The sequence below is a fragment of the Hyaena hyaena genome, unplaced genomic scaffold, assembly GCF_003009895.1.
Source record: "Hyaena hyaena isolate Hyena2069 unplaced genomic scaffold, ASM300989v1 scaffold_165, whole genome shotgun sequence".
Taxonomy (NCBI): domain Eukaryota; kingdom Metazoa; phylum Chordata; class Mammalia; order Carnivora; family Hyaenidae; genus Hyaena; species Hyaena hyaena.
The window spans coordinates 1864190-1886887 of record NW_024080797.1 but is presented as its reverse complement, the minus strand read 5'-3'; the positions used below and the strand labels follow the sequence as shown (position 1 = coordinate 1886887).

At 43.7% G+C, this 22698-nt stretch overlaps 1 protein-coding gene across 3 annotated transcripts; it reads left to right on the top strand.

Moving 5' to 3' along the window:
* Positions 1-12249: 12249 nt before the first annotated feature.
* ACBD7 (acyl-CoA binding domain containing 7) lies at positions 12250-21344 on the top strand. 3 transcript variants are annotated; one of them, XM_039240036.1, is made up of 4 exons: positions 12250-12529; positions 20781-20898; positions 21037-21099; positions 21180-21344. In XM_039240036.1, the coding sequence occupies exons 1-4, from the start codon at positions 12482-12484 to the stop codon at positions 21251-21253; spliced, it is 303 nt and encodes a 100-aa protein (XP_039095967.1). In that variant the 5' UTR covers positions 12250-12481; the 3' UTR covers positions 21254-21344. The 3 variants fall into 3 exon arrangements, with proteins under 3 accessions (XP_039095967.1, XP_039095968.1, XP_039095969.1); XM_039240037.1 differs by lacking the exon at positions 12250-12529 and adding an exon at positions 12707-12815; XM_039240038.1 differs by lacking the exon at positions 12250-12529 and adding an exon at positions 16040-16059.
* The last annotated feature ends 1354 nt before the right edge of the window (positions 21345-22698 follow it).

Here is a 22698-nt window from a genome sequence, read left to right as displayed (position 1 = left end):
TATATATATGAACATATGTATATATAACCTTTTTTTTAATGTTTATTTTTGAGAGACAGAGCATGAGTGGGGGAGGGGCAGAGAGGGAGACAAGCAGACACAGAAACAGACTCCAGGCTCTGAGCTATCAGCATAGAGCCTGTCACAGAGCTCAAACCCACAAACTGTGTGAGATCATGACCTGAGCCTAAGTCAGATGCTTAACGGACTGAGCCATCCAGGTGCCCCTGTATATATAACCTTTTAATGACAGCTGTTACAGTTATTTTGGCCTGTAAAACCTCAATTTGGTCTTTGAATAATACGGTTTACTTTTTACATTAATTGCAGAATTGGACTAGTGGCAAATTATATGCCTGTCATGATGTAAGAGTGGTTTAAGGGACTTGGTGATAAGTCATGTCATTAGCCCTCTGTGTAGGCAGTGTAAACCTGAGGCATTTCACGTTTCAAGCCATTAAGCAATCTCTAAGCAACAGAGTGGTGACAGTGCCAATATGCATCGATTAAGCCGGTAAGGAGAAAAAGAATCTAATTGGATTTAGACCATTTATTATACCTCTAAGACAGTAAAAGCAAGATCAGCATATCAGTTCCCTGATCCCTAGGCCCAGGAGACAACATCCCTAGGCCCAGAGATGAATAACTATAGGTGTCACGAGTGATGGGTCACTCTGCAGTGACATGCCAACTTTAAACTTCAGCTGAGCAGTTTCACAGACTTACACAGAAACCTGAAGCTGTATATACCGTAAGCAGAGGGGGCGGGAGGCAAGGTGAAAAGCATTAGTCTCCATTAAAACTAGACAAATGGAAGAGAAACACCTTTTTTAAAAATTTTTTTTTAAATGTTTACTTATTTTTGAGAGAAAAAGAGAGAGGGAGAACAAGTGGGGGACGGTCAGAGAGAGAGGGAGACACAGAATCCGAAGCAGGCTCCAGGCTCTGAGCTGTCAGCACAGAGCCTGATGCGGGGCTCAAACGCACAATCTGTGAGATCATGACCTGAGCTGAAGTCAAATATTTAACCAACTGAGCCACCCAGGCGCCCCAAAGAGAAGCACCTTTGTGGGAGTCTTCCACAAGATAGGGACCCTCGCTCCGGAAGAAATCTCAGGCATTCTGCCAATTCAGTCAGGCCTCACCTACATGGCTAGATGGAGACAAGCAAGGTCATCAGGGGAACTTGGCAGAGAGCTATCCTATTAAAAAAAAAAAAAGGAAATTTGAAAGATCTTAAATGGTCAAAAAGCTCTCTGGGATGTTCTATTTTTTTAAGTAGATTCTATTTATTAGAGTTTTGTTTATTTTTTAAAGTTTTCTTTTTTTTAAAGTAACCTCTACATCAAACGTGGGGCTCAAACTCATAACCCCAAGATCAAGAGTCATGCACTCCACTGACCGAGCCAGCCAGGCACCCTTGTTCTGTAGGTCAAGGACTGATGTGAATCTAGGCTTTAGATTTTCTATAGGTCCTAAAGAGCCAGCACCAGTAATTTTGGAAATAAAGTGTATGATATAAAATCAGCTGCAGGTAACTATTCACAATGTGCCATAGATATACATAAACTTAAACCTATAATTTTAGAATTATTTGAAGTAGACATTTATATGAATTAAATTATCACAGTTCTTTCTGAGGCAATATGAGAACAAGTGATTGAGAAGCCCTTTTACGGCAGAAATGTATAAATATGTCTGGATGTATTTGGTAAAAAAAAATATAAATAGCATTTTACTTTGTTTCACCAGTTTTTATTGAGCATCTTTTATATGTCAGGCAATGTGCCACATGCTAGATACATAAGAATGTTTCTTTCCTTCTTTTTATCCACAAATAACAGTATTTATTGAATTCTAAGTGTTAGGGATAAAGCAGCGAATCGATGTGCAATTGGCGGAGACTGACAATAAAACAAAATAAAATATATAGTATATTAGGTGATGAAAAGCACTTCAGAAAAAAAATTAAAGCAAGAAAGGGAGGAATCGGGTGCTGGGGGGGGGTTGCTAACCTTTAAGGGTTGTGGGGTGCCATTTCAACCAAGATGTGGAGGAAGTGGAAGATTAGCAGGCAGACACCCAAGGAAGAGTGGGGGAAGACTAAGGCCCTCAGGCAGGAGTATGCTTGACCTATTAGAAAAGGAAGGAGGCCCAAAGAGCAGGGGGAGCTGTTGGAAGGAAGGTAAGAATAACAGGAGAGGAGAGAGGTGGCTGCTGGCTTGTAGCCCACACTAAAGATAATTCTTACCATTGAAGGCTTCCTGGAGGAGGTGCAACTCTTGAAAGAGAGGCTGGCCAATTAAGAAGGTGGAGAAGAGTATTCCAGACAATGAGGCAGTAGCTAGCTTTAAGCCTGGATACCCAGGGTGGGATGTACATGTGAGGAAGGAGAGAAGTGAAAGATGAGGTTGAAAAGGTCGGTAGGGCCTGAATAATCCTGGACCACCACATACACTATGCAGAGGCTATTCTAATTAGTGAGCTCCTGGGTGGCACAGTTGGTTGGGCGTCTCACTTTGGCTCCGGTCATGATCTTGTGGTTGGTGAGTTCAAGTCCCGCATCGGGCTCACTTGCTGTCCATCTGTCAGCACAGAGCCCACTTCAGATCCTCTGTCTCCCTCTCTCTCTGCCCCTCCCCTGCTTACACTCTGTCTCTCTCTCTCTCAAAAAAAAAATTTTTTTTAAAAAAGCAACAGAAAATATCAAGTGTTGGTGAGCAATACTGTGAAATCAGAACCTGACTACATTGCTAGTTGGAATGCAGAAGATGCAGCTGCTGTGGGAAACAGTATGTCAATTCCTCTAAAAGTTGAAATGTAGAGTTATGGTATAATTCCACTCCTAGGATATACCCAAAAGAATTCAAAGCAGGACTCAACAGATACTAGGATCTGCTCATAGTTGCATTATCCACAAGAGCCAAAAGGTAGAGACAATTTAGATGTCCATCAACGAATGAGTGGGTGTCATGTTTAGATACAAGGAAATATTATTCAGCCAGAAAAAAGAATAAAGTACTGACACCCAATACAACATGGATGAATTTGAAACCCATTATACTAAGTGAAATAAACCAGTTGCAAAAGGACAAACATTGTGCAATGATGCTATATAAGCTACCCACACGAGGCAAATTCATAGGCTCAAAGGGAGAAGAGAGGTTATCAAGGCTGGGGGAGAAGGGGAGGAGAAGTTGTTCAATGGGCACAGAGTTTCTATTTAGGAAGATGAAAAAAAATTGCAAATAGTGGTGATGGGTACACAGCGTTATGAATGTATTTAATGCTACTCTAAATACTATTTTTTCACTCATCTTTTTTTTATTTTTATGTTTTTTTTTTTTTGAGACAGAGACAGAGATAGAGCATGAATGGGAGAGGGGCAGAGAAAGAGAGGGAGACACAGAATCTGAAACAGGCTCCAGGCTCCAGGCTGTCAGCACAAAGCCCGACGTGGGGCTCCAACTCACGAACCGCGAGATCATGACTTGAGCCAAAGTCGGATGCTTAACTGACAGCCACCCAGGTGCCCTTCATCTTTCTTTACTATTCCTTTTTTTATCTCATTTTCATCTTTTTACTCTTTTTTTTCTCATTTCTTCCTTTTAATTTTTTTTCTCTCTTTTTTAGTTTGTCAGTATTCAGTTTTGTTTCTTTGTATGCTTGCCTGCATTGTGTTTTGATTCCATTATAACGGTCAGCTCATCAGGTGGACTCTGGAATTGATTTTCTTTTGAGTAATATGGGCCAAGTTTCTCACCAACTTCTCCCAATTTTAAGTTGACCTTGGGATACTTTGACTCCAAGGTTGGCACTAAGTCCAACACGCCGCAGGGCCTCTCCACTATCTCTGCTGAGGTAGAGATCCATTTGGCCGCCAGTTCTCAAGTCCATCACAAAGGTAACCTGGCCAAGTTGAAGTGGGCTCAACACATCCCGCCTTAGGAAAGAGGGGGTCACTAAAATCATTGACAAGACTTAGCAGAGCTCCTCAAAATTCCAGAGAGTATCCTGTGAATAAGAATCAGGAAGGCCATGAACCATCCCAAAACAATTATTTGAAGTCATCCAGACCTTGCCCTGTCATGGAGTACTCTAGTGAAAGAGAGGTGTTTGCATTCCTGCTGGCTCAGGGCAGTCTGCAAGAAAAAAAGACCCCAGGTAAATTCTGTCAGATAATGTCTGTGGTGTATGGTCACCAGGAGCATAGGTATAAAGGCATAGGTTGTTCATAGGTATAAAGGCAGAACAGAACACCTGCTCTGGAGTACTGACCAGTTAAGTCTGAAGACTTTGGCTTCAATCACAATTCACATTTGGCAACAAGCTGGGTGCCTCCTTGGGCAGCCCCCTCTCCATCCTGCCCTTGAACTCCTCCAGGGCCAGATAAGATGCAACCGTGGTGGGAGTGTGGAGTCCGAGGGTGTCCTGTAGACACTGGTCAGCGGACCCTTGCCTCCAAGGAGTACTCAGTGGAATATACCGTATCCCCTTTTACATATCCAGGAAATGTGAAAAACTGCTCGAGAAACCTCTCATTCTCAGTCCCAGCAAGAGGGCACTTTAGGGCCCAAGATCTGTGGGTGAATACAGGTCATGGAGACAAAGAAACCCTTATGTGGAGGCACTCCCTAACTACAAGGAAGCCTGGTCAAGTTGATGGTGCCCGGGTGTCACACAGGGAAGAGATCAAGACTAGCTGATGGGCCATAATCACAAGGAAGCGATGATCACCTGCTTGCTTCTGAGTTACAAGGGAGCCGAGCTGGAAGGCCATGTCGTGGCCCCAAACCCCAGGCTTCAGCCGATCTAACCAAAAGCATGCTTTCCTCGGCACCAGGTCTCCCTCTCTCTCTGCACCTCCCCCACTCATGTTCCATCTCCCTCTGTCTCAAAAATAAACAAACACTAAAAGAATTAAAAAAAATTTAGAGGCGGGGCGGGGGGGGGGGTGTGTGCGGTGAGCACAGAGGATCCAAAGCGGGCTCTGCACTGACAGCAGGGAGCCTGATGTGGAGCTCAAACTCATGAACCATGAGATCATGACCCTAGCTGAAGTCAGACATAACCAACTGAGCCACCCAGGTGCCCCTCACCTCTGATTCCTACTCTAAGAGCGCTCAGAGGAGCAACACAGAACATAGGCCACCTGACAACCATCAGGTGTCAGAGTAGAAGTTCTACCAGTCCCTGACCCTGCCTGGAGAGGAAGAGACTCCCTCAACTTCAGAAGCAATGACCCCTCCACCAGGACAAATCACCTTGAGAATTCCCCACTTTGGGAGTAGGCCAGCTTTGGCCAGGCCTCCGTGCAGAAGGGCAGAGACAGCCTAACCCTGCCAGAGTCTGGGGCCTCCATGGCCTCAGTTCCCCTCCACATGCCACCTCTACACCCCAGGCTCCCAACAAGGCCTTACTTGCAGGGACCCAAGGGCCACAGCTCAATCAGGCCTCAGGGCTGTGCCCCTGAGAGGTGACCTGTCCGGTGCCCCAGCCCAGCACAGACTCCCAATTATGTCCCTGTAGCCACTTCTTCCATGCACACTTCAGAAGCAGTGGCAAAGCTACAGAGAGACCCAGTTTTCCCCAGGGTGTGTCCAAAGGAGCCTCCACTCACATAGGCAACTTCCCACAGATGAGCCATTCCAGCTTCTCCCTCGGACAATAGCAGGGGTCGGCAGGGGGCCACTGGGAATTTCTTCAGCTGGTTCAGGTTCAAGTTTATACTGAGACATCTGTGTTTCAGGTTTGCCAGAAGTAACCTGAAAGCAAACACTGATAGGAGACCCTTGAACCTCACACAGTGGGAGCAGAAACAGTGATAGAGAACTGTGGGGAGGCCAAATCGTGCTCATTGCACTTGACTTGGGGTAGAAAGAGCATGAACTTCATGGAGCCCAATGAGAAGATGCAGAAGACCCACCAGGAGCCGCACGCAAACCGTGGCCAGTAGGAGCCGAGGAAGAAATGTGCCTGCTGTGCGTGCAGGGTACGCTGGCCAAGGGGATTTTGCACAGTGGATGGAGGGGTCCACATGGTCACAGCCGAATCTCAGTGAAGTTCCACTTAAGCCACGCCTCTGCATCCATAACCATTGCCTCCAAAATCATGGCAGCTTAACCTTTAAAAGGCTGCCAGGAGCCTCCAGGGAGACAAGAGGAGGGGCGTCCACTGGCCCCCTATCTGGGCAAGACTGTGGAGGCCCCATGGCCTTGTTTGTGTGGGAGCCGCCAAGGCGCTGCAGAGGTTGGCCCTTGGTTCTTGTGTGCTTGTGGGGGAGGGGAGTTGGTGTTTCCACAAGACAGTTAGGTAACACACCAGAACCCTTAATGGGCTGTCCCGGGGAAAATCTCCTGGGTGACTTTCTCTCAGGGCCTCACTAACAGCGCTATGTCTGCTGCCAAAAATAGTTTGGGGTTTATCCTAAGAAAGCTGGGGTGCCACTGACTTAATGCCACTTGCGCTGTAGGACACTCACTCTGGCTGCGAGTTGGAGGACAGATGGGATAAGCAGTTAGGCTGCCCTTGTGCTTTGACAGTGGCTTTAACCTCTGGGGCTGGAAGAGAAGGAGGCAGCAAGCAGAAAATCAACCTGAGTGTCACTGGCTGCTGTGTGACCTTCTCTCATTTGTGTTCTTCTCCATTCTACACAATTTATTCCAGATGCAGAGACAGAAGGGTGCTTTCCCAGCTTGTTTTATGTGCTGGCATAATGCTAATACAGGAAAAAAGGGGGGGGGCAGTCTGAGGAAGGGAAGTTACAAAATAAAGATGGATGAAAAATCCCTCAAAATACAGCCCACAATCCAGTAATGTATTTTAAAAACAAAGAAACATAAAGGTCAAGTCAAGATTAATAAGGAATGCAAGGTTGGTTTCACAATTGAAAACCAATTCATGTAAGCTCTCTTTAAAAGATTAAAGGAGAAACATATGATCATCCCAATCCCAATAGAGACATTAAAAAAAGGTTTTGAAAATAAATAAATAAATAAGCTTTTGATGAAATTCTACACCCATTCATGAAAACAAATTTTGCCAAACTACAAATAGGAAGAAACTTCTTTATCATGTTAAAACTTGTATATCCATCAAAATAAACCAGCTGCAGTGAACATATGACATTTGATGGTGAAACACTGAACGCATGCATTACCTTTAAAGAACCATATACTATTCCTATTATATATTATTATACTCAGGTCCATGCTAGTGCAGAAAGGCAAGGAAAAGAAAGATTTGAGGAGTGGAAAGGACTAAATGAAACTGTCATCATTCATAGACTATTGTTTGACAAATAGAAAACACCAAATCATTTGCTGAAAAGTAAAACTTAAAAGATTTATCAAGGCTGCTGGATAAATAGTCAATATACAACAGTCAATTCCCTTTCTCTGTACCACTTACAAAAGGATAAACAATGAAAAAATTTTAAAGACTCCATCTATAACATAATCAAAACTTATAAAGATACTTAGAAATAAATCCACACAAGGGGCTCCTGAGTGCCTCAGTCAGTTGAGCATCAGACTCTAGATCGCAGCACAGGTCCTGATCTCAGGATTGTGTGTTCAAGCCCTGAATTGGGCTCTGTGCTGGGCGTGAAGCCTACTTAAAAAAAAAAATCCATGTAAGATGTGTGAGACCTTCGATGGAGAAAATTAGAAAACTATCTGAAAACATTAAATAAGAAAACTAATTGAAAAAGATACATGAGTCATGAATAGTGAAACCCTGTATCACAGACATACCTGCATCTGCACTCTCACCCAACTGATAGAGCTTTTCAATGCAATTCCAAGAAAAATTCAAGAATTTTCTTTCATGGAACTTGACTCATGGATATTAAAATTTAGAGAGGAGAGCAAAGAGCCAGAACAACCCTTTGTGAAGATGAACAAAATAGGTAGGATTTAATGATTAAGACAGTGTGATATGCGTGGAAGGAAAAAACAAAGGGAGAGTCCAAAGAATGATTACGTAATTGTATCTCGTGTTTTCATAAACCCACTCTGATCAGCCTTTGTCCCCGACCACTGCACCGAAACTTCTCTCCAGGTCGTCAGTGATCTTGACAACGACCAAGGTCCAACTGATAATTCTCAGTCCTCCTCCAACTTGACATGCTTTTTCACTTGATACGCGTTCTGGTCACCACATTCTCTTGGTTTTTCTCTTATTCAATGTCCACTTCTTCTCTGTCTCTTACAATCATTCTTCCTCTCCTTTCCAAGCTCTTAATGTTGCAATTTCCCATGGCTTAGTCTTCAGTCCTCTTTCTTCATCTATATACACTCAATTTCTAGAGTCACCCAGTCCGAGGGTTCTAAATACCATCTCTATGTTCATGAGTCTCACATTTATACACCCAGCCCAAACCAGACTTGATATCCACCTGCCTATTTGACATCACCACTTGGATATCTGATCTCTCAAAAGTAATAAGTCCAGAACTAAACTTCTAATCTTTGCTCCCCACCAAACCTACTCTACCAGTGGGCCTTCCAGTTACTAAGGCCAACAATCTCGGAATTATCCTGACTCCTCTCTTTCCTTCACCTCCCATGTAGAATCTTTGAAGGACTACTGTTGACTCTACCTTCAAAATATACCCAGAATCTGAAATACTTCTCACTACTTCCACCACTACTACCACCTGAGTTTGAGACACCCAAAAGTTCTTCCCTGGATTACAATTCTAGTAAGAATTTTGCTTCCAACCTTGTTTCCTTACAGTCAATTTTCAACACAGCAACAAGAGTGATCCTTTTAAAAAGTAGTGGTATCATGTCAGCTCTCACTCAAAACTCTTCAATGGTTACCCGCCAAGGAAGCTCCTTCCCTAGGGTCTCTGTATCAGATGCTCCCTTTGCAAGGGTTGCTCTTAGGTGTCTCCCTGGTCAGCTCTTTCACCTCCTTCAAACTTTTACTCAAATGTCATCTCCTCAAAGAGACCTACCCTGCATACCCTATCTACCATTGCAGGTCACCTTTTCCATCCCACATACCCAAGACTTTCCATCTCAGCAATCAAAAAGAATGAAATCTTGCCATGTGCAACAGTATGGTTGGAACTAGAGTGTATTATGCTAAGTGAAGTAAGTCAGTTGGAGAAAAATAAACATATAATTTCACTCATGTGAGAAATGTGAGAAACAAAACGGATGAACATAGGGGAAGGGAAGGAAAAATAAGATAAATATAGAGAAGGAGGCAAACCATAAGAGACTCATATACAGAGAGCCAAATGAGTGTTGCTAAAGAGGTTTGGGGTGGGAGGGTGGGATAAATGGGCAAGGGGCATTAGAGAGGGCACTTGCTGGGATGAGCACTGAGTGTTCTAAGTAAGTGATGAATCACTAAATTCTGCCCCTGAAGTCATTATTACACTGTATGTTAACTAACTTGGATTTAAATAAATTTTTTTAAAAAGACTTCCCATCTCCTTTGCTATTTTTAAAAATTGCACTTATTGGGGCACCTGGATGGCTCAGTCAGTTGAGCGTCTGACTATTTCAGCTCAGGTCATGATCTCATGGTTCGTGAGCTCAAGCCCCATATCGAGCTCTGTGCTGATTGCACTGTGCCTGCTTGGGATTTTGTCTCTCCCTCTGTCTGTCCCCACCCCCGCCCCCATGCTCTCACTCTCAAAAAATAAATTTTAAAACTTTAAAAAATGTTTTAAAAATTGAACTTATAATCTAACGTCTTTTAATAGACTATATAATTTGCTTATTATATGTGGTATTGTCTGTAATACCCTACCAGAAAGTAATGCAAGGATAGGGATTCTTGTTTATTCTGTTGACTAATGTTTTTCAAGACCCTAGAACAGTGCCTTGCTCATACTGAGCACTCAGTAACTATGTGAATGAATGAATGAATGAATGAATGAATGAAATGTGGAAGATAGGATGTAATGGAATCAGAGGAGTCATGAAGATAAAGGTAATGTTCTATTTATTAAAAAATTTTTTTTTAATGTCCACTTATTTTAAGAGAGAAAGCATGAGCAGGGAAGGGACAGAGAGAGGAGAGAGAGAGAATCCCAAGCAGGCTCCACACTGCCAGTGTAGGGCTCTAACTCATGAACTGTGAGATCATGCCTGAGCCAAAGTTAGACACTTAACCAACTGAGCCACCCAGGCACCATGGTAATGTCTTATTTCTTAAACTGGTATTGGGTTCATACATGTGTCCTTTATTTTTTTAATTTACATATCTATGGATGTATGTATGTATATTGGTCTGTAATCAATATTTAATAAAATAGTAAAAAAAAAAAAAAGCTCGATTGTCCAAATTGATTCACTTCCCAAGTGCTCAGAAAGCTGGGTTTTCACTGTACCTAGTATATTATTATCACTGGACAGAGACATCAATATTTCCATCGTCTTTTCTTTCTTTTGTTCCTTGGAACAAGACACCATGCCTCTAGCGTCTGGTCAGGGGAGGGCAACTCAAGAGAACATGCTTTAAAAAGAGTTCTTAAAAGAGCGTTAGAGACTAAAACAGCAGAGTGTACCCTCCCTCTCCCCTTTCCCTGAATTTTTAATTTTAATTTTTTTTTTTTTTTTTGAGAGAGAAAGAAGGCATGGGGAGGAGCAGAGAGCGAAGGAGACAGAGAATCTGAAGCAGTCTCCAGGCTCTGAGATATCAGCACTGAGCCCGATGCAGGGCTTGAACCCATGAACCACAAGATCATGCCCTGAGTCCAGTCAGAGGTCCTTCTTTTCCTGATTTCTCATAATGACTATAATGCCCAAATGTCTCAGCTACAGGCTCGCACCGATACCGGAGGTCACCCCCAGTGTTTCCCTACTGAAATACTGTTAGAGCTGCCCCAGCAGAGAAAGCACTCACTGCTCTGCAGGCCATTTGCCTTTGTACCCGACAGTGCATTTCCCATCATCTGGAAATTTAAAAACTAAAAACCAAAAAGAGCCTGGCCAGTGCATCTTGTTTACATTAGCTTTTTGTCTTCTGCTTGGAAATTCATTGATTACACTGTGAAAATATTTTCAAGGAGAAAATTTAAAAACCAAAGGATTTACATGAAAAAGCAAAGCAAATATTTTTTAAGGGTAGTTTTATGTAAAAACCAGCTAAAATGTCTTAGGGCCTTTCTTTCCCATCACTTGCATGGTTATATGTTCCATTGTTAGACTTTCCAAATCAGTAACTTTCTAAATCCTGAATTTGTCAGTTCTTCCAGTCACTTGGCTCTACAAAAGTTTCTTTTTAAATGAAGAATTGGGGGGTGGGACACCTGGGTGGCTCAGTAGGTTAAGCCTCTGACTCTTAATTTCAGTTTAGGTCATTATATCACGGTTTATGGGACGGAGCCCCGCTTGCAGCGAGGAACCTGCCTGGATTCTCTCTCTCGTCTCTCCCTCTTTCTGCCCCTTCCCTACTTGTGCTCTTTCTCAAAAATAAATAAATAAACATTTAAAAAATATAAATAAATGAAGAGTCGAAAAATAACTCCTCATATCACCAGAAAATGCTGTTCCAGTTCTTTGAAAACTTAATCTCATGTGAATCGCAACCTCTCTCTGTGTTATCTGTAGATCTTCAGTGACATTGGATTTGTTCTCCTGGAGAATGGCCTCAAATGGAATAGACACGTAGTTTTGTGCCTTTGCCGTAACTGAGAACTAGTTCGAGTGGTTGCAGCACGTGTTCAGAACACGTAGTTTTGTGCCTTTGCCGTAACTGAGAACTAGTTCGAGTGGTTGCAGCACGTGTTCAGAACGTGTTTTTGCTTTTTTTTTTTTTTTTTTTAATGTTTCTAGGAGAGAGAGAGAGACAGCGTGAGCAGGGGAGGGTCAGAGAGAGAGGGAGTCACAGACTGAAACAGGCTCCAGGCTCTGAGCTGGCAGTCAGCACAGAGCCCGACGCGGGGCTCGAACCCACGAACCGCGGGATCATGACCTAAGCGAAAGTCGGACGCTTAACCGACTAAGCCACCCAGGCGCCCCGTGTTTTTGCTTTTTAAACGGAAGGCGCCTTTTTCATTGCTGATGAACTGTGCTTACAGGTGGGAAGGGAGACGTGAGAGGTCTCAATATACTGCCTAACGGTCCAAGTTTCCAGGTTTATGAGGAAATGGAGGGACACATATGTGTACAAAAAAAAAAGATGTCCGTGCCCTGGAGAGACCTTTCTGGATTTCCTGCAAATGATCTCTAGAGAAAGAATGGGGAGCGAGCCAAGAGCGGAGAGGAACTCATTTAAATTCCCTGCTCCGCCCCTTTACAGTTCCAAGTTGCAGCCTCCCTCGCAGCAGACAATCCCGACGCGATGCTGGAGACCCAGGAGGATGCCTCCGACCCGGCAGGTGCCGCTCACGGTTTAGCCCCGCCCCTCAGTACCGACGGCCAATGGGAGCCGGCCGGGTCAGAGCGCCACCAATGGGAGCGGGCGGGCGGAGGCGCGCCGCCATTTAAGGAGCCGCGGGGCGGGGTCTGGGGAGCGTATGTTCGGAGTGTGGCCGCGGTTGGGTGCGGTGACCATGTCCCTGCAGGTGAGTCAAAGGCTGCGCGGGCGGGTTTGCCCCCGGAGGGACGCGCTCCAGTGGGGCAAGCGTGACGCCCCCGGCCGGCGGGCCGCCCGGACCCGGAACTCGGGACTGCGGTTGCCCCCGGACTCCCTCCCCGCCCCGAGTTGTCCATTGTGATGCCAGGACACTCCCACCCGCTTCGCGAGCGCCCGTTTACCGCAGTGGGGACGGCGCCGGTGCCATCTGTGGATGCCGAGCCGGGACTCCCTGTGGCAGCTCTTGTGAACCCCGGGGACTGGTTAAACGCCAGGTAGGCTAAGCGCCCAGGAAGGCGGACACCTAGTTGCTCCCGGAGGACCAGACGGCCCTGCTCCGCCCCGTTCTTCCCACCTGAGAAATGGAGGCAAGGACGGCTGGGGTCCTACCCGCGCCCCTCGCTCTTTGGCGCAGCCAGGGGCTCTCTCAGGCAAATGTTCTTTTGGACAGCAGAGATCTGTAAAACTACAATTAAAAATACTGGTATTTTTGCTGATATGTGAAAGAAATAATATGTTCAGGGCGGGAACTTTGGGGAAAGAGAACAAATATAAAGTAAATAAAAACCATCAGGAATTCCTTCATCCAGGAGATAAGCAACGCTAACACGATGGATTAGTATGTGTGTGTGAAAATGTGTACGTGTGTACATATGCCTGTACGTGCTTGCACATACCGGTGCATGTGTACGTACATACATGTGCATAGTATGTGTGTGTATATACACACACTGATTCCATTACACTCATGTAGAAGATGGCACATGGCAGCCACACCATGGAGCAAGAATGTATCAAGTTGTGGCACCACAGAAGGGCAGGCTGGATGGAGAGCGTGATCTTGGTCCCTGCTCTGGAACCGGCTTCTCTATCCTGGAAGGGAGAAGGAACGGGGATCCCCGAAGTTGTGTGTGAAACTGTGTCCGGGCTGACCTCTTTTGGAGAGGGCCCAAGACTTTCATTAGGTTAGCAAATGGCTCCACGTTCCCCCACTTGCGAGGAACAGTTTTCCAGAAGGTCCTCCCAGAAGGCAAGGACCTAGCATGGTTGTTGAGAATCCTTAGAGTTCTCCTCAAGGCTTGGCTTGCCAAGAGTAATTGGGTTTCTGTCAGTGGAAAAGGGCATAAGACCTTAGAGCAAGCACATCTGAAGGGGAAGATCTCTATACATCTCTGAATAACCCTGCCCTGCCCTTAGGAAGCCGTGAGTACTTAAGAGCATTTGCATTTTGTCCTCATTATAGACACGAGAGGGGCGCCCTACAGAACATTTGGAGAGTGCAGAGAGTCTTAAAACACCAGAAAACTTAGCAGTAATCAGACGCGATTATCATCTGCATATTCTAGTATATTTCTTGCTAGTCTTGATTTTTTCTACATGCCTTACAAAGCTGAGTGTGTAAAAGCCATTTGGTATTCTTTGTCAAATCAACGTATTTTTCGTGTCTTCATTGGGAATACTTTTCTCAGTTTTTTCTAGAATTCGTTTCTTTCCCCCCAGAGACACTTAAAATAATAATGGTAGCCTTTTAAACACTCACCATGTCCCAGGCACTATTTAATGTGTTTTCTATGTGTTGGGATGCCTGGGGGGCTCAGTTGGTTAAGCGTCCAACTCTTCTTGACTTTCGCTCAGGTACTGATCTCCTGGTTCGTGGGTTCCAGCCCCACAGTGGGCTCCGCACTGACAGTGTGTGGCCTGCTTGGTTTTCTCTCTCTCCTCTCTATGCACCCCCCCTCCCCAAATGAATGAACTTAAAGAAAAATAACTGTTTTACGTGTGTTAACCTAATTAATCTGGCTAACAACCTTGTGGATACGTGGTATTTTTGTCCCATGTTCTGGCTGAGAAAACAGACACAGGTTAAATAACTCCCAAGCACACATAGCTCTTAAATGCTAAAGCTGAGACTCTAACTGAGGCAGGCTGGCTCTAGAGCCTCGGTTCTTTTTTCCTTTTTCTTTTTCTTTTTCATTTTCATTTTCTTTTTCTTTTTCTTTTTCTTTTTGAGAGAGAGAGGGTGTGCGAGCGGCAGGGCCTGCACAGAGCCTGATGAGGGGCCTTATCTTACGACCCTGAGATCATGACTTGAGCCAAAATCAAGAGTCAGACACTCAACTGACTGAGCCTCCAGGCGCCCCTAAAGCCTGTGTCCTTCGTTTTTCTTTTCTTTTTTTTTTTTTTTTAATTTTTTGAATGTTTATTTTTGAAGGAGAGAGACACAGAGCATGAGCAGCGGAGGGGCAGAGAGAAAGGGAGACACAGAATCCAAAGTGGGCTCCAGGCTCTGAGCTGTCAGCACACAGCCTGACGCAGGGCTTGAACTCACAAACCATAAGATCATGACCTGAGCCAAAGCCAGACGCTTAACCAACTGAGCCACCCAGGCTCATGACACTGTTTAAAGCAGGACACTCAGAAAGATGAGGCAGAGTGCGTGACCCTTGTCACATGCACCCATGCTTCTTAGACCCCCGTAAGGATTAATTAGGAGGCTGGGCCATTTTCCAGGTTATTTAGTTTGCAGAACCCAGGCGCTCTGATTTACAAGTGACTTTTGTTCACGACAAAACACTGTCCCCGTTGTGCTACTGCCCTGTCTTCAGTGCTGGAGGAAACTTTATCCAGCAACTCGGCTGAGACCTCACCGGTTCTGACATTACAGTGGTGCTATCCGCTTTCTGTCCCGGACTCTGCATGTGTGGATCAGAGGCAGCTCTGCATTGGAGAAAGAAAATGGAGGTGGGGGTAGAATGCCTCCTTGAGCTTTTCTTGTTTGATACCCTGGCTGCTGATATTTCCTGCTTATCCCTGATTTAAATACCACAAGGTAAAATAAGGTTTATTTTTTTTAAAAAGAATAGAAAAATTCTATTAAGGAAAATAGTCACCAAAGCCCTTTTTAGAGAAACGGAGAGGTTGAAAGACATGGGATAAGGCTAAGAGCACATATGAGGCTCTTGGCTGGCTCAGTCGGTGGTACGTGCAGCTCTTGATCTCAAGGTCGTGGGTTCGAGCCCCACATTGGGGGTAGAGATTACTTAAGTAAAAAATAAAACAAAATCTTTTATCTTTTTATTTTATTTTTTTATTAATTTTTTTAATGTTTATTTATTTTTGAGGGAGAGAGACAGAATGCAAGCAGGAGAGAGGCAGAGAGAGAGGGAGACACAGAATCTGAAGCAGGCTCCGGGCTCCGAGCTGTCAGCACAGAGCCTGATGCGGGGCTTGATCTCACGGACTACGAGATCATGACCTGAGCCGAAGTCAGACGCTCAACCGACTGAGCCACCCAGGTGCCCCAAAATAAAAGCTTTTTAAAAATACTGGGAACACATAGATATTCCTCTGTGCAGAATATGCCAACAGAGATCTGCAGGCCAGCCTGACGCTCTTTGGGAGTGAGGCAGGTCAGGGTTTCAGAGTTAAGTCACAAATGGGGAGGACAGGGTTTATTACTGTGTATATTTGTATACAGAGCTTCCAGGAAGCCAGTTTCTTTTCACCAGTGAGCTCTAGGTTGGCTATGCAGCTTCTCTTTTTTGGAAATATGTTGAAAGAAGTCTTTTAAATTTTAGTCTCAATGTTTAAAGGAATCTTTTTTTAATATTTTTAAAAATGTTTTTATCTATTTGTGTGTGAGAGACAGAGAGACAGTGTGAGCAGGGGAGAGTCAGAGAGAGAGGGAGGTACAGAATCCGAAGCAGGCTCCAGGCTCTGAGCTAGCTGTCAGCACAGAGCCCGATGCGGGGCTTGAGCCCACGAACCGTGAGATCATGACCTGAGTCAAAGTCGGACACTTAACCGACTGAGCCACTCAGACGCCCCTAAAGGAATCTATACAAGCAACTCAGTGAAATCAGAAATATGGCCCACAGAGGTGCGCCTGCCTCACTCAATAGGTTGAGTATATGATTCTTGATCTCAGGGTCATGAGTCTGAGCCCCATGTTAGATGCGGACATTACCTTAAAAACATGAAGAATTTTTCAAAAGAAAGAAATATGGCCCTCAGAAACTAGCCAGCCACTAAACAGGTATAAATAAGAGTGATGCTGAAAAGTGCAGGCAAAGAGGAACTAAGTGGTGAACGCTCTGGATGAAGACTGATTGGTAGTAAAGCTACCACATATGGCAAAGGGTGGATTTAGGAAGAAGAGGAGGTGTCCGTGAGGGTGATCGAGAAGGCTGCACTGGGTGTAATACTGCTTTTCAAAAATTATCAGAAACTTTTATTTATATGCTTTTAACTTATAAGAAATGTGTATTGAAATTTCTCTTGCTAGATTTTCCCCCCATCTTTTGACCACATTCATCCATTTCCCCCACCCTTTGTCCCCTGTCTGTGGTAACTGCAAGTCTGTCCTCTGTTCCCCTAAGTTCAGTGAACGTAGAGTCCGCATACGAGATCCTTCAGTATTCGTTGGTCTCTGTCTGACTTATTTCACCTCAGGTAATGCCCTCGGGGCCCATCCATGTTGCTGCTCATGGCAGGATCCTTCCCTTTTTATGGCTGAATGATATTCCACAATGTGTGTGTATGTGTCTATATAGTGTTTTTGTTATCCATCCATCCATCATTGTGATGAGGGGCCATTAGGCAAGCTGAGGGCCAAGCACAGGCTAGCACAACACCCTCCCCCAACCCCAGGTGGCACCTGTGTGACATCCCTCAGACACTCCTGGCTGCCCAAGAACAAAGGAAAGGACAGAAGACAAATGGTTAGACTGATAGTGTCTCCATCAGTTTACAAGTATCTTAGTGATATTACAAGGAAAGGGCAACCTTATCAGTAACCCAAGTCCAGGAACTCCCTACTGTCTCAATGTCAATGCTTTGCTAGATGGAAATACGCGGCTTTGATGTGCATTCCTGGTGATGAGTGATGTTGAGCACCTTTTCTGTGTCTGTTGGCCATCTGTATGTCTTACTTATTTTTAATTAATTTGTAAATGATTTATTGCTTTTTTTTCAGAAAAACTTTCTAAACCACATACAGACTACATACAGTAGTCTACATACACTACCACATACAGTTTTATACAGACAAGCTCTCTCATTTAAAAAAGTTTTTTTAATGTTTTTAGTCATTTTTGAAAGACAGACAGACTATGTGAGCAAGGGAGGGGCAGAGAGAGAGGGAGACACAGAATCTGAAGCAGGCTCTAGGTCTGAGCTGTCGCACAGAGCCTGACGTGGGGCTTGAACTCACGAATTGCGAGATCATGACCTGAGCTGCTGCTGGTCACCAACTGACTGAGCCACCCAGGCGCCCCACTCTTATTCTTCTTTCAGCCTTGATTTGCTTCTTAGTTTTCATTTTTCTGACCATCTGCCATCTTTTTTAAAATTATTATCTCCATTTTATTTATTTTTAATTTATTTATTTAAATTCAAGTTAATTAGGGGCGCCTGGGTGGCTTAGTCGGTTAAGCGTCCGACTTTCGCTTAGGTCATGATCTCGCGGTTCGTGGGTTCGAGCCCCGTGTCGGGCCTTGTGCTGACTGCCAGCTCAGAGCCTGAAGCCTGTTTCAGTCTGTGACTCCCTCTCTCTCTGACCCTCCCCTGCTCACGTTGTCTCTCTCTCTCTCTCCTAGAAGTAAATAAAACATTAAAAAAATTAAAAAAAATTATATTAATTAATAAACTATCATTGTTAAACTTAAAGCTCAATGATGGGTTAAGCAAAAGATAAGACTTGCAGAAAAATTAGCCATTAAAAGGCAGATTTGAAGAAATTATTCAGAATATAGCATAAGTAAATAANAGTCTGTGTCTCCCTCTCTCTCTGACCCTCCCCTGCTCACACTGTCTCTCTCTCTCTCCTAGAAATAAATAAAAATATTAAAAATAAATAAATAAATTCAAGTTAATTAACATAATTTTTTTCATCCACTTTTATTTTTTTTTAATATTTTTATTTATTTCTAGGAGAGAGAGAGAGAGACAGCGTGAGCAGGGGAGGGTCAGAGAGGGAGATACAGACTCTGAAACAGGCTCCAGGCTCTGAGCTGGCTGTCAGCACAGAGCCCGACGTGGGGCTTGAACCCACGAACCGTGAGATCATGACCTAAGTAAAGTCGGACGCTTAACCGACTAAGCCACCCAGGCGGCCCTCATCCACTATCTTTTAAATCATTTGGCATTTTTTGTTTTCTGGGTTCCCCAGGCATTATTCAGAAACTGGGCTGCAGCCCTCTCTGCTGGTAACCTCTTCTTTTCAGGACACAGGAATGTATCCACAGAGTTCTGTTGGATCAGGGACCATACAAACGATTCCGTCTACAGGCTTTCCCTGCTTGTCTTGAATCTCTCAGATCTTGATCTTTTAGCCTTAGAGCCAAGTAGCTTTTATTCTGACTGATAGACTGTACTTTTTATACTTTTTCTTTGTTTTTTTTTGTTTTTTTGTTTTTTTTGGACTCACTTCCTTTTTCATATTCTTCGTTTTTCTTCTGCAAATGAGCTTCTTTCTGGCCAGCTGTAGTTAACTCTTCTAGAATGTTATCTGGGAGGCGTTTGTTGTTGTTGTTGTTGTTGTTTGTTTTTTGTTTTTGTTTTTTTTGTCTCCTTCAGAAGCCCCAACCCGCCGCTCCTCTTCTCAGGCTAAAAGTGAGCTCCGCTTGCTGTACTGCTGCTGGGCTGTGCCTCCTGCTCCTCCCGCAGGGGGTGCTCTGCTTCCCCTCACCCCGCCCCCCCACCAGGTGATGCACTATCTCTGGACCCTCCCCCAGGAGGTGCTCCGCTTCCCTTGCTCCCCACCCCCCACCCCGGGTGATGCCCTGCCTCTGGATCCTCCCCCAGCAGGTGCTCTGCCCTCCACCTCCTACCCCGCACGGGCTGGCTCTCTGCCACCATCACCAGTGCCGAGGCCCGACGACAGAGCCGCACCATGGCCCATGCAGCGTCAGACCCTCTCCATTTGTATGTCTTCCTTTCCCATTTTTTTTAAATTAAATTTTTTCAGCTATTGAGTGGTATGAGTTCTTTATGTATTTTGGATATGAAGCACTTTTTTAAGATACGTGATTTGCAAATATTTTTCCCATTCCATAGGTTGCCTTTTCATTTTGTGTACGGTTTTCTTTACCTTGCAGAAACTTTTTAGTTTGATGGAGTCTCACATCTTTATTTTTGTGTTAGCTGCCTTTGCTTTTGATGTCAGATCCACTCATTGCCGAGACCAGTGTCTATGCCCTATATTTTCTAGCTAGGAGTTTTATGGTCTAGACAAAAGGTCTTACGTGACCTTACATTAAACCCACTTTGAGCTGTGCATAGTGTCAGATAGTGGCCCAGTTTCATTCTTCTGTACGTGGCGGTCAAATCCCAGCACCATTTGGTGAAGAGACTGACCTTTCCCCCATTCTACATTCTTGGCTCTTTGTCAACAGTCAATTGACCATATATATGCATGTTTTTATTTCTGGGCTCTCTCTTCTATTTCATTGATCTGTTTGTTTTTAGGCCAACACTGTACTGTTGTGATTACTGTAGCTTTGTAATACACAATCGTTGCAAGTCACAAAATGTGAGGACTCCAGCTTTGTTATTTTTTCTCAAAATTGCGTTGTCTATTCTATACAAACTTTAAGGTTGTTTTTCTCCATAAACTATGCCTTTGGAATGTTGATAGGGATTGGCTCCAATGAATCTCTAGATTGCTTTAGGTGGTATGGACATTTAAACACAATTATTTCTTCCAATTCATAAGCATAGAATAGCTTTCCATTTATTTGTGTCCTCTTCAGTTTTAAGATTTTTCAGTATTAAGAATTTTCAGTACTGGGGCTCCTGGGTAGCTCAGTCGGGTAAGCATCCGACTTTGGCTCATGTCATGATCTCAGGGTTCATGAGTTCAAACTCCGTGTCAGGCTGTGTGCTGACAACTCAGAGCCTGAAGCCTGCTTCAGAGTCTGTATCTCTCTCTCTCTCTCTATCTCTCTCTCAAAAATAAATAAATAAACCTTAAAAATATTTTCAGTATTAAGAATTTTATGTAGTTGTCCCTCTCTTCTCTATTTATCAGGTAAGTACCAGGAGAGGTATCCGTAAACTAAAACAAATTAGGATAGTTCCGGTGAGTTCTGGTGACTCAGAACCATAATGGTTCCATTTCTGCTTGAAACCTTCCTCTTTGTTTTTGAGTTCTCGCTCTTTGACGGTAAATGGCCCCAAAATAGATGGGCCTGCTGAAAGTTAGTGAATGCACCATGTACCTTTTTTCCCTCTTGTTCTAGGCTGATTTTGAAAAGATCGCAGAAGATGTGAAGAAGATGAAAACAAGGCCAAATGATGAAGAACTGAAAGATCTCTACGGGCTCTACAAACAGTCTGTAGTTGGAGACATTAATATTGGTATTTCATGTATATATACATATATATGTTCATCATATTTTTAAATAATATATTTAAAAATAATAAATTTCATTTGAATGTTTATAGGAGTATAGAATAAAAAATAACTTGAAAATATATCTGTCCTTCTTTTGGCAGAGTGTCCAGGGATGTTAGATTTAAAGGGCAAGGCTAAATGGGAAGCCTGGAATCTCCGAAAAGGTGGTTAATTCTTAAATAAGCGAGATAAACTTTCTTAATTGCCTAATATGACAGTGAGATAATGTGTCGTGTCTTTCTAGGGATGTCGAAGGAAGACGCCATGAGGGCATATATTGAGAAAGCAAAAGAGCTGATAGAAAAATACGGAATTTAAAATTCGGCCCTGGAGAAAGTTCTTCTTTTGACACCTTTGCAATGGTATCGTGACCTACCATCTAGGGAAGAAATACACTGTTAACTCTTTACGTGTCATGAATATTTTTGCCTTTAACATGAATTGTAATCTTTAATTAGCAGGACACTGACATTATGTATGTAATGAAATTTTACTTGCCTAAACCAGATGATTTTAAAAGTTCTTTTAAAAAAAAGTATTGCTCAGTTAGTATGTGCATAAAAACATTAACAATTTTTGGGGGAGCTTACCTGTTTTCCTACGGTGAGTTAGCATTATTGGTGTATAATCAAAACCATTTATTCAGAATGAGTGACAAGCCTCTTCCTTTGTTGCACGGTGTGGCTTTGGGATTCTCACTGACATGGGGCCTTAGTCACCCATAAACTTGGGCAGTTCTTGTCCTTACTCTAATTCTTCACTAGGTGACTGAGGCAGATTACATAACCTCGCCACTCAGCCTCGTCCATAGAGTGGGGGAAATCAGTCTCGCAGGGTTGTAAGGTCTAAATGAGGTAGCTGTAATTATCATACTTGAGTTTAAAGCATATGTTATCAGAAGCCTAACAAATTAGCTAAAAATTTTTTAAAAATAAACTCATGAGTCGCTGACTCTTCAAAGAAAGAAAAAGGCTATCTGTCAACAATTTTTTCTTTAAATTTCTACGTTTAAGACAAACCAAAAAATCAAATGTAGTATCTAGTGATAATAAACATAGAACTACGATGCCTCTTAAGCTCAGTTTTGATCGTAGTGAAAATGCAGAGTCTGGGATATCCTAATAGCCAAATCCTCAGTCTTTCTTACTGGCACTCAGGTTTCCTGGAGGAAGGTGGTCTTCTTTTAGTAGTTCTATAAATCTGTGTGTCTGAGATTGCATAGGATAAACCTCACCCAAACCAGTGTACCTCTATTCCCTGGACAAGGGGTATGCATTTGGTATGCTATGACCAGCAAGGGATAAATTCATTTCATGTGACTTAAAAAAAAAACAACCAAAATACTTAGATTGACTAGACTAGATGAATTTCCAGGGAAGTGAAAAAGCCAGTCTCAAAAGATTACACAGTGTAGGATTCCATTTATGAAACATTCTTGAAATGGCAGAGTTACAGACCTAGAGGACAAAATAAAGATTGCCACAGAGGACAGAATAGGGAGGTAGATGTGGCTTTAAAGACAGCAGGAGGGGGGGAGGGCACCTGAGTTGTTCAGTCGGTTGAGCATCCAACTTCGGCTCAGGTCACAATCTCACCATTCCCAAGTTCAAGCCCCACGTCAGGCTCTGTGCTGACCTCTCAGAGCCTGGAGCCTGCCTCAGATTCTGTGTCTCTCTTTCAGTCTCTGCCCTGCCCCCACTTGTGCTGTGTCTCTGTCTCTCTCAAAAAACAGTAAACGTTAAAAAATGTTTTTAAAAGAACAG

Bases quoted from the DNA above. Each gene is read 5' to 3' on its own strand.
- ACBD7 (XM_039240036.1), top strand. From the start codon at position 12,482: ATGTTCGGAGTGTGGCCGCGGTTGGGTGCGGTGACCATGTCCCTGCAG. The intron at 20,899-21,036 runs GTATTTCATGTA...TTCTTTTGGCAG, and splicing joins AGTTGGAGACATTAATATTG to AGTGTCCAGGGATGTTAGAT. The intron at 21,100-21,179 runs GTGGTTAATTCT...GTGTCTTTCTAG, and splicing joins AGCCTGGAATCTCCGAAAAG to GGATGTCGAAGGAAGACGCC.